Genomic DNA, 12,041 nt, shown 5'->3' on the forward strand with positions numbered 1-12,041 from the left:
GTGACTCCACTTCATTAAAACCACGTGCGACACTTGTGAGCTGTAAATCCGCTGCATGAACCCGTACTCTGGCATTGATTTGGGACAATATCTTCCCATTCATTCTGTTCTAGTGACTGTTTGTGATAACTAGTTTACACACTATGAAAAAAATGTCGACTGCTAATTTTACAGTTTGTCTACCCAGATGGTCAATCAACTGCCCCGCTTGTTTAGACGCTTTACAAGCCAAAAGATGTGAATAAAGACAAAAATTTCAAATACACGGTCTTTACTTGTAATAAAATGTAGTATATAAAAATTCTAAATTTTAAAATATTAACTTTATTTAAAATACTTTCTGCAATTCAGTAGTACCTGCCTGTTGCTAATCTCACTCCATAGATGTAGAATCTGGCTATTAATGTTTAAAGAGATCGATTACTATGACCAAACTTATGCATTTTCAATGGTTTTCTGTAATCCACCTCTTCAATGGAAATTTTCATGAACAAATAGGTTACATGTAGCCAAATAGGTTATACAGAAAACTGTTATATCAAAATAGGGCTTACGGATCTTGCCTAAGGTCCAGAAAAAGTAGGATGCTCTGAATTCTGTCTCTGACTGACAAATGATAGCTTGGGAGACAGTTAATAGGGTCCTATGATGCGGCTCAGAAAGATCTGCCCATGATTGGTTATTTCCCTCAGTAATAGAGGGTTAGACGAGTGAAGCATTGCGGAATGACAAATTACGTGAAAAGTGTCTTTTGGGACATAAAGGTGCAGCAAACTGTAGCTACGCAGGCGAAACAGATTTTATCCAAATTTCTCTGAAAAATATCACTGGTGAGTCGCTTACAATGTATGATTCATGTCCGGTTTTACTGACAAGGAACAGCCAATCCACGTTATCAAGCATGCACACAATTGCCCGTGTGCCACGCCAGTTATTATGTGTGAATGACAGAAGAATGTGAAAGAGAAGCAATGTTGCTTTTTCTAGATATTGGACAAAAAAACTTTAATAAACCAATGAAAGCAAATGGTGTTCAGAAATGTTCTGATTGCCCTGTGAGGGTAGACACAGCAGGAGATGTCGTTTTCTTCCTCAATTAAAATCTAACTTGAGAGAAATAGAGCAGAAAATGTTACTTTGGGTGTTTTTTAATCATAAACATGCAAATTTGTCAATACTGTACCGACAAACTGGGAGCCCACAGTGCAGGAAAGGTGCTGCCATGCAGGTGAATGTTTTTCCTAGCAGGTGTCTCTCGGGGGCCAGATATTGCAGTTTCAACACCGTTTCACTGGAAGGACTGAGATTCTCTGTGGTGATAGCGCATTAGCCCCACCTTAACGGCAGCGAGAAGTGCGGCGCGTGGTGGGATGCCTTCAGAGTGCCACGCAAGGTGCTTCTACATAATTTCTTTTGACTTCACCTTGAGACCCTGAGACAAGGTGTCAGAAAAGCTGAAAGTGTTGTGTGATGTTTTGCCGCTATGGGGACCCAGTTTTAGAAGCATGGCGAAGAGTATATATCAGCATGCAGCTCCCCATACCATCCCTGTCAGAAAATAATAATCCTAATCTTGTTTCATAATCCGGACGGAATTAGGGCTGTGAGTGTGACAAATAAGGGGATAGTGTTGCCATGAGTTGTGTTAACAGACACAAAGCAGTGCTGACAAATGCAGTGTGACCATTGCACATTGCCAGCTCCCTGCCAGACAGTCCATAATTTTGCTCCCTCCCAGCTCCCTGCCAGACAGTCCATAATTTTGCTCCCTGCCAGATAGTCCATGTTTTTGCTCCCTTCCCAGCTCCCTGCCAGACAGTCCATAATTTTGCTCCCTGCCAGACAGTCCATGTTTTTGCTCCCTTCCCAGCGCCCTGCCAGACAGTCCATAATTTTGCTCCCTGCCAGACAGTCCATGTTTTTGCTCCCTTCCCAGCTCCCTGCCAGACAGTCCATAATTTTGCTCCCTCCCAGCTCCCCACCAGACAGTCCATGTTTTTGCTCCCTTCCCAGCTCCCTGCCAGACAGTCCACATTATTGCTCCCTACTAGTAGCCGTGGGTCTGTGGATCCTCGAGGACTAGATTGCAAAACACTGATGTACACAACTCATCTAATAAATCCAGCTGCCATGACAGCAGAATTTCATCTTTATGCTCATTAACGCTCCGCAGCACGTGGCATTGAACCATATGCCGGCGCCGAGAGTGACTCGGTGATTGGACTACGTTAGCATCTGCCGGCATGAAAACTAAAGCGGAGTGGGGAAATGCCCCGAAAGGGCAGATGAATGGCGGAAACTCTGGGTCTCTTGCGCCAAACAGATGCGCTCAGGCTTTTTACGACCCTTTAAGGAGCCGCCTCGCTGTCAACGTGCCGTCAAGGGGCCGGCGAGTTTGGGTATTGCGATGCTCGGTGTGTTCTCAAGGCAGCTGGCAGTGACGGCTGATCGCTGAGCGCACAGGGCAGGGCTGTCTGCGGTGGCTGGCACTGCTTATCTCGCCCCCCCCCCCCAGCTTCTACGTCGCATTCAATCTTTCCTCTCCTGAAGTCCCCCATTCCTCAGGGCGTGTCCCCGGCCACCACGTGGTCTCTTCTCTAATTGCCGACTCCGACGGAAGATGCCCGATCGTGACTAATTGTTTTCTTGCTGTCTGCCGATTCCTGGCTCCTCACCCGACGGCGGCGACTGGTGAGAGACGGGTGAGCTACATGGTGACATTTTACCTTCTGGAAACGGTCGTGACAATTAGCCCAAATCCCCAGAGCTCAATCTCTCCCCTAGTGCCCTGATCCTGACACAGACGCATGTCTGCACACTCTCCTCAATGGCTGAACGGTACCATTCCACACTGCAGACATTGCAATATTCTAAGCAATCAAAACTATAATAAAATAACACAATATGAACAAACCACTAAGGCTCTAAAAATGTAGAGGAATCTCTCTGTAAACCATCTCTTTATGACCACTGGATTGCTAGATCCTCAGTTAGGTCAAGGCTGGTGTTTTTTATCTCTTTCCTTAAGACAGGGCAGTGTGGCTAATGTACGGTAAGCAATAAACATCTGCGATGGTGCCTCGCAAGGCGCTTTCAAACAGGGATTTTAATCCTGAACAGAGGTGGAAAGTTCAGGTCCAGAAATATAAATCCAGACCAAGATTTTGTTTCAACCAGACAGCTGAGAATAGAGAGTCACAATCCCTGAGTCTGAGTGCTCAACTGGTTGGTTGTAACAAAACCTTGGGCTGGATTTGTACTTTCTGGACCTGAACTTTACACCTATACTCAGGATTAAAATCCCAGGTTGAGGCCTCTCGCAGTCTGACGTGGGCTGCACCTCCCAGGTTAACCCCCCCCTACTGTTGCCGCCGAAATCGTATGCGTCTCACAGGTGGTGGGTAATTAACCAAAAAATCTTAATTCCCAACCTGGAGACGATATCTTGCAGCCTGCCGTAGAGAAACAACTGCAGAGTGAAATCAGCTCTTCCTGACTGTCGTCAGTCAGGGCGAATCGCGCAAGCCTGGGTTTAATGGTCACTTCTGCTTCTGCAGACCTAATTCAACAAGTAACACAGACAGTCTGACTGAAAACAGAGAACAGAAAGGCGTATATTTCACACGGAAGCTATGCTTTTAAATGAGAGACAACTAATAGAATTTTATAAGCATGCACTGGAATAGACAAGACCAGAATCATAAGACATTTTACAAAGGTAATTCAGAGCAAAAAAAAACAAATAATTGCTGAAGTATCTGTATTAAATACAATAAAGTTTGGACTCGTTTGTGTTCACAGCCTGGCTGACAAGATTTTAGTGCATTTTCAAGGATGCAGATAAACTTCCACTATGGATAAACATTAGATGAAAGGATGTTAGGACTTTGCATTAGTACTTAAATGCGCCGTTATGATGAATGCGAAAGCGAAGCGGCAGAGACGCGCATTACTGCGAGCGTGCGCTCCCCGCAGGCATGACGAACGAGCATGGCCGCTTTCATTTGGGAGATTAAACCTCTCAGATGTGCAAAGCAAGACGGTGCTCCGATCGAGTCTGAGAAACGCGTGCAGACGGAAATCTGATTCATTCCCTGCTCGATATCCAAAGGCATAAAGTGAAAACAAAAAAAAAAATGAATAAAAACAAATCATGTCAGATGATGATGCTCTTAGTATGCACTTCTTCAACCGTGAAATTATGATATAGTAGGATGAAGTATCGGTTGTGACCCTGTGACCTCATCGCTTTCCTGTGCTGGTCCTCGGAGAGCGATCCGTGGCACAGGATTTGTGGAGGAAGAGCCAGAATTGCAACAGTTGGTTGGACAGAGATGCACAAACACAGGAGAGGAAATGATGGGTAGGTGGGGGTGCTGTCAGGTATGGGGGGGGGGGTGGGTGGTCACTTACTAGAGTCGTCTGAGTCGTAACCCTCCACATCTGGCTCTTCGTCCTTTTTGCTGGGCGGCGGCGCAGTGGCCCCTAAGGCGCGATCCTGGTCCTCCTCATGGCGAGCTTGCTCAGGGGGGGGGGCCTCGGACTTCTGGCTGGAGGAGGAGTGCAGGGATCCCGCTCGGCTGAGCGCAGGGGGTGCTACGGGGGGGAAACCCCGCGGGTAGCGGGGGAAATAATCAGATATCTGCTTGATGGGCTGTATGGGGCCAGGACAGACATCGATGGCCATGTGCTCCTGGATGCTGATGGTGGTCTTCTCGCCTTTGCGGAGTGTCATGCATGCGGCCCTTTGGTGACACAAAGACCCGCCAAGTGAGGAAAGACAAAAAAAACAAAAAAAAAAAACAAAAAAAAAAAAACAATGAAAAGGAAAAGTTTAAAAAACAGAGAACAGCAGGTTGGGGGAAAAAGTTTTCCTTTAGCGTAAAGCTTCCAAAAAAAGTGGATGCCCCCTTGATAGTGTCTCCTGCTACTACTGAACCTCAGATACCCGCCCGCAAGGCAGCGAGACCCGGCTACATGGAGAGACGCTAAGCTGCGCGCTGTCTCTCTGCGACCATGCTTGTCTGCCTCACGGTAACTGGCTGCTCAGAGAGCTCAGCTCCAGACCCTGCTGGCGAGTGTGTGCGTGTGAGGGTGGAGAGAGAGAGAGAGGGAGGGTGGGGATTAGACGGAGTGTGGGGGGGGGGAGGGGCCAACTGATGTCACTGCTTAGCAACCGAGCGGTAAACAGGAACCGTCCGCGCGGGTGCATAATTGTACTATTAGTCTCCTCCATCTGTCAGCGGGAGGATCTTCGATTGCTGTGAGCGGGTGGTTTGGGGGGGGGTGGTTTGGGGGTCGAGGGTTTGAGTACGGCTGGCCCCTGCTTCGTTCTGGGCCCACCCTGTAAGACATTCACTCTCCCGCTGGGCCCCTATCACGTAGAAGACACTCACCAAGCGGTAAATACGCAACGTTAGACACAAGGCTAAAGAAAAAGCAACAAGTAACTCCAAAATTCACAAACGGCAATATCAAAAATGCTGTGATGATAGTGGTCTGTGCCGTACTGCTTTAGCCATCCCTGCGAGGCTCGTAGGACATGAAGATTCCGGGTAGGTTAGACACCAAGGGTTCATCTCTCCCATTCCCCACTCCGCAGTAACATCTGCTGTCCGCTATGCAGCATGTAGCACGTAGCACAGCGCCCTCCCAGTAACCGCATGTAGCACAGCGCCCTCCCAGTAACCGCATGTAGCACAGCGCCCTCCCAGTAACCGCATGTAGCACAGCTCCCTCCCAGTAAAGTTAGCAGATCCTCAGGTGCTGAGCTCGGGAGTTGGGCTTCACCCCCCCCCAGAGCTTGCACAGGTGCTCAGGGGGAAGCACAGAGTAACTGGCGATTTCCGTGTGAACAGTGGGCCATATTTCAAGGTCAAAATAACTTGAAATAATTAATTCTTCGCATATTTAAACTGAGTGTAATGAAAGCTGGAAGAATTTGGATCTAAAGGCAGCACACAAGATCATCTAAAATATCACAAGTCTCTTTCGGTCCTGAGGTAACAGAAGCTGGGTCCTGAAACCGCTGGAATTTTTTGCAGATGAGCAAGAGGTGAAAATGAACTTGTTTTTTGATGATGCTTCAGTCACTTACAGTTTTTACACATTAAAACTACTAGATTATGCACTTGCTTAATTCACATGAAGTGCAGTAGGGTTCTACCTGCATCCCTCACCACTACACCACCTGCTGGACTGTGCAATCACTGCACTCACCCCTCCCCACTCTCCTCCAGCACCGGTGTAGCACCTGTGGCCGAGATAAGGGTACGAGCCTCCCTTCTCCTGCCATTCGTATCCACCCCACTGATTCATTACAAGAGGAGAGAGGTATTCGGTCAGGCTCGTCACGCAGAGAATCGGCAATGTCTCCACCACTCACTGAAATCAATACCTGTGATCAATTCTGCAGTCACACTGCCTACTCCTCCTGCCTACAGAGAAAGCACTCATTCTTCGCAGATATATTAAGAAATATCCTTTTTTTTATTTTTTCCTGGTGGTGGCAAATAGTTTAACTTGGTTATGATTTTCCCCTTGAACGCCTCTCTCGTTTTTAAATGCCACACTCAATCACTTAAATCATTAATATGAAAAGCGGCCTGGTTTCATATTAATTCAGTATATGCCGGGCCGCATCTGATGAGAGCATAAAAATCACACACATTTTCAGAAAAGCAAGACATTCTGAGCTAGTCTCGACTGCTAAGAGTGCAGGCAGCGTGTGGCGAAATGGCTGGAATCCTTTGATAGACTGCACAGACCATAAGGATAATACTTGGATTTTCCTCGGCCTACGCAAGCGACACCTCACCCACGTGTGCATTTAGGGGTAGTTTGTCAGAGGGAGAGTGCCAAAACAGAAAAACAGACCTTCCCCGATGTTTTCCGGAACATTCGTCACAGACAAGACGTGGCCCTTTGGGGCTCTTCCTCCTCACCGCATCGTTGACGCGAGGTCTTAGCCGTTCGGCCTTTCCTTCCTCCCCCAAACCCCCATTATCGCCCAACTGCAGAGAGGAGAAGCATCTTATTTTCCGCCATTATTTCATCACCGTATGGCTGGTAAGGGCCTATTATACCGTACGTCTTTTTTTAACAGCATGGCAAAGTAACAGCCTGATACCGCGCGTCCCGCCTCGGCTCGCCGGTGAGGCCCACTCAGGGAGCACGGCCCTTAAGTACTAACAGCGCATGGAGCCTCCAGGCCATAAACAGATTAGGTCTGGAAAAACTACGGCCACTGATGGGCCTATAACTCCCGAAGGCTCGTCATTATGCGCCGGTCGCACATCCACGTGCTGAAATGAGCTTCCCACGCGACTCTCCAAGCTACTGGAGTTAACGACCAGCTCCAAACGTGACGGGCACCTTAAACCCCGTGTTTTTTTTGGCTCAGGCAGTCTGTTTAATCGGCAGAGAAGGCATGCGGGTTAAAAGAATATAGAATTAAAATTTGGTAGTTGAACGAATAATTAAATAAGCACCGACACCCCATTCAGTTTACCGCCTTACCTCATGCCCTGTGCATTCTGGGATAGGTGAAAGGGCTACATGTGCAAGGCAGGGAACAACCCAGGATGGGATGCCATCCCACCGCAGGCCACGCTCACACACCATTCACACCTACTGACAATCTGGCAACCACAGTTCACCTCAGCATGTTTTTGGACCCAGAAGAGACCCCCCCCCATGCCCAGGGGCGAACCACACTTTTTTTAAAAGTGCTTGGGGATTCTAGGAGAGGGAGGTCAGTAATTTCCCTGTGAAATAATTGCCAAATCATAATTAACTATCTGCATTTATACGTTTCCTTTACATAAATTGTAAATTGTAAAGTGGGGATGTCATAACAACCCCCCCACCCCCCATGCAAACTCCACACACAGTGCCGGGGTGGGGAGCCAAACCGCAGTAATTGTGAGGCACCAGCGTTAACCACCATGCCCGGAGATATTTACTGTATTCTGCTCACTACTCAGTCTGTTAAAAAAAACCCAGTCTGCTCTCTCTCGCTCTCAACACACACAGACAAAACCTTCAGTTCCATAGTATAAAATTGCTGTTGTGGATTTTCTCTTTGTTCATTCTCGTTGGCTTGCAACTGCATTGTGATAAGAGACCTGTTTAATTTTTCCCTGGGTACGCACGAAGTTTATAGAGAGGAGACGGAACAAAGCAGATTTCTGTTGAGTCAAGAACTAGCGGTAATTTCTGCAGCAGCTGGAAGGGAATGTAAAATGAAATGAAAAAGAATGTCAGAAAATCATTATTTAATTAAATCAATATTCTTCAGGGTTGCAGAATGCCCTGGGACTACCTGTGAGCACCTATTGATGTTAGCAGTAAATAATACATTACGACAAGATGGAAGCTGAGTGACATGATTTGGGTTTTTGGCACTGAATTGCAGTTTAATGTAAGAGACCCTGTTTTACGAAAGTTTTGAACATTTCTGAATGCAAGAAATGACCTGCATGCGGCAGGAAAACATCTCAAACGGCAATAACTGTTGAAACCTTTTTAGCTTGCTTTCAAGCATGTGAATCTTAATTTAGTGACGTAAAGAAGTACATTAATAAAATTTACATAATCCAGCCACTCTGATTCTGCCGAAGGTAATAAACATATCCGATTTTATCATGCAGCTTCACATCGGAGCTCTAAGAACAATATAATTTATCATACTTTGTCCTGTCATCATTGGTTTCATTTTTGCCTAAATTTAAGCTCTTTTTTGTTGGAAAAAAAGCACAACGCCATCCCACACGAACGAATTGTACTGAAAAAGCCTTCTCTGTGCTATGCTTTGTGAAATAACAATTGTATGAAACTCACTCGTGTGTCCCATCTAATTTTACATCACAGCTTAGTCAATTACATAGTCCAGACATTAAAATCATACAGGAAGTTATATAAAGCACGAGTAGGTATCAAATAAGTCATTTGCGTCTATCCAGATCACACGCGTTTCCTGTAAACAGGAGACATCTCGCAAAATGAAATATAATTTTCTCTTGTAATAGCAGTCTCAGAGAGCCACACTATTTGTGCACAGATAGCTGTGACACGGGCACCAGGAAAACAGATTTACTGGTGAATGTGGTTTCCCTTTTCAGGGTTTACGCAGTCCTGATGGAGAGACACCAACGCGACACAGCGGGGAGCTGCGGAAGTCAAAAGTGTTGTTATGGCAAGAACTAAAATAAAACAAAGGAATGAGGAGCAACGTAAGAAGAAGCCAGAAGGTAGGTCTGTCAGAAAGAGGGCTTACAAGCAGCCGGGAGGAAAATAAGAGATGCGGCAGCTTCAGAGCGGTGGAGTGAACCTGCATTAACACCTGACTCTCTCTCCTAAGATGGCCGTGCCCCCTGCCACCCCCCCACACACATTAAGAATTTTAAGATGTGGCTTGTACCACCAAACCGGCAAATGTAACTCTACAGGTTTATGATAATTACTGAACTCGCTTAATTTGTTCCGATGAACTAGTTTAATTTATGCAGACATACGTATGTTAACGTTTTATAGTTTTATCGGTTTTTATAACTGCAAGCTCACACGCATGATTTGAAAAGTGAAATGTTTCAGACAGCCTGGCTCGGCCCCCATAGGTCTCAAACTCAGTCCTTCCGGTTAAATTTCACAACAGAAATGTCAGGAAGACATCAGGTCTTTCAAATAAATGGATAGGATGGGTTATTATGGGCTGGCCTCCCATCCTGGGTTGTTCCCTGCCTCGTGCCCATTGCTTCCGGGATAGGCTCTGGACCCCCCACGACCCAATAGGATAAGCGGTTTGGAAAATGGATGGATGGATGGGTTATTATCTTCAGTCTATATGTACACTAATCACAGTGAATTAATGCAGGCGAGAACTATATGTCAGGGAACTTATTTAATTCAAAGCTCATTAGAAATCCATAAAACCGATGGCCACATCTACAATTTGCTCCAAAGAAATTCACATATAAATGTGATACTTTCCAATTATTCTCACATTATATTTACTTCCTTTTAAGAGGTCTTAATTTTTAGACATATCAAGTGAAATTAACGACTCAATCCGGTTCCATCCATTTGTATTAGAGAATTCATGTATATAATAAATCCAGATGAAAGCTGAGCTTTAGCGATGACATTAGACCACACAAATATTAGCCAATCAGAGGTGTGCATGAGTGTGGTTACCGGGTTACGCTTCTTGATTGATGAGTGGAGTAACTGCTGTAGACCAGTGAGGGACAGGCACCTGTCTGGCTACACCCCGCCTCCCCCTCCCTTCCATCCCTGGAGGAGCTGTCTGGAAACATTGCCTGACCTCACGGTAGATTACGGCGTGTCCCCGGCAGCACGCTGTGGACGCACTCGATCAGACCGGCTTAGACCGGAAGCTTCTTATTACGAGGCCACATGGGTGGGGGGGGGCGGCCGGACAGGAACATAAGGTAATCAGAGGTTGCTGAGAACGGGATTATAGCGGAGCAAGGTCTTAGGCACTCTGCAATAAGAGGAGGGGGGAGAGGGGCCGCCGAAACAGGTGGCTAAGTGACGACATACTGCGTGTGAGGGTGCGTGCCGGAGAAATTATGATGCTGAATTATTCACCGAAGCCAGATTGATAAAAATACTTAAAAGAAATGCGTCCAACTTGAAAAAGAACAAGCCCGAGAGACTTTCTTCCTTATCTTCTGCCAAAAAAGTGATGCTGGAGACTTTTACACTATCGTTTATCACATGCTCATAAAATGTAATCAAGCTACATTACATGAAAGAATTAATACAGTCAAGTGTAAATCCCAGAGTGCAGAATCCATATAAGACTCGTCACCCATGACTGCATGGCCAAACCCAGAAGCAACCGCACCATAAAGTTTGCTGACGGTAAAACGGTAATTACCCTCGTCATCAATAGTATTGAGTGCAAATGGAGCAGCGCCACGACAATTACCCCCCCCCCAGTCACCCACCCCTAAACTGAATAAATCAAAGCACTGTGGACTTCAGGAGGCTGAGAAGGAGTCACACACTGGTCACCACTGATAGGTTCAGTGGAAACTGTAAGCAACTGCACTTTCTTCATGAAAGCTTATCAGCGCCCTCACTTCCTGTGACACAGGAAGTAGGAAGAAGGGCCCTCAACATCCAGATTTTTCAATGCGTGCAAAGTGGCTGCCAGATATATGAGGTCGGTTTAAAAAATATGCAGATTTCTGCCCTGCAGCCTTCGTGTTTGACAGGCGTCTCTGTGACAAAAGCCGCTGGCATCCCTAACGCGCAACAAAGGACCGTCTCAAAGGTAATGTCAGCCTGGGAAAGTGCCGCATGACGCAACGTCTTGTACTCGCGGAGCGGGGTGCCATCTGTAAGGTACATGTGCTCAGAGGGCTGTTTGAGGAGCAATCCATCTAATAAAAATAATTTTCAAGAGTAAAAATATTCATTTAAAAAGGGTGGCTTGATGGCTTGGTGGGCTGCACTCCCGCTTTATACCTCCAGGGTTGGTTGGGGGTTGGAATCTGGCCTCCACTGTGCGTCTGTATGTGTATGGAGTTCACGTGCTCTTTGTGATTACCAGGATTCATCTGGATACAGCGGTTTATTCCAAAAACATGCATATAGGCTTTTTGGAGTCTCTAAATTGCTCATAGAGGCATCCCATCAAGAATGTCCTGTGGCTCTGTGCCCTGCGATGGACTGGCATCCCTTCCAGAGCATCCTGCAGCCTTGTTGTGCCCTGCAATGGACTGGCATCCCATCCAGGGCGTCCTGCAGCCTTGTTGTGCCTTGCAATGGACTGGCATCCCTTCCAGAGCATCCTGCAGCCTTGTTGTGCCCTGCGATGGACTGGCATCCCATCCAGAGTGTCCTGTAGCCTTGTTGTGCCCTGTGACGGACTGGCATCCCTTCCAGAGCGTCCTGCAGCCTTGTTGTGCCCTGCAATGGACTGGCATCCCGTCCAGGGCTTCCTGTAGCCTTGTTGTGCCCTGTGATGGACTGGCATCCCTTCCAGAGCGTCCTGCAGCCTTGTTGTGCCC

General features: G+C 46.8%; 1 protein-coding gene across 1 annotated transcript in view; it reads right to left on the bottom strand.

Annotated features, from left to right (window-relative positions):
- LOC125713504 (double C2-like domain-containing protein beta) overlaps positions 1-5,065 on the bottom strand; it is an 87,226-nt gene extending 82,161 nt beyond the window's left edge. The window contains exon 1 of the mRNA XM_048984706.1: positions 4,414-5,065. Coding sequence (XP_048840663.1) covers positions 4,414-4,735 — 322 coding nt within the window. The 5' untranslated portion in view covers positions 4,736-5,065. The remainder of the gene's footprint in view (positions 1-4,413) is intronic.
- Between the last annotated feature and the right edge of the window lie 6,976 nt (positions 5,066-12,041).

The sequence above is a fragment of the Brienomyrus brachyistius genome, chromosome 18 (assembly GCF_023856365.1).
Source record: "Brienomyrus brachyistius isolate T26 chromosome 18, BBRACH_0.4, whole genome shotgun sequence".
Lineage (NCBI taxonomy): Eukaryota > Metazoa > Chordata > Actinopteri > Osteoglossiformes > Mormyridae > Brienomyrus > Brienomyrus brachyistius.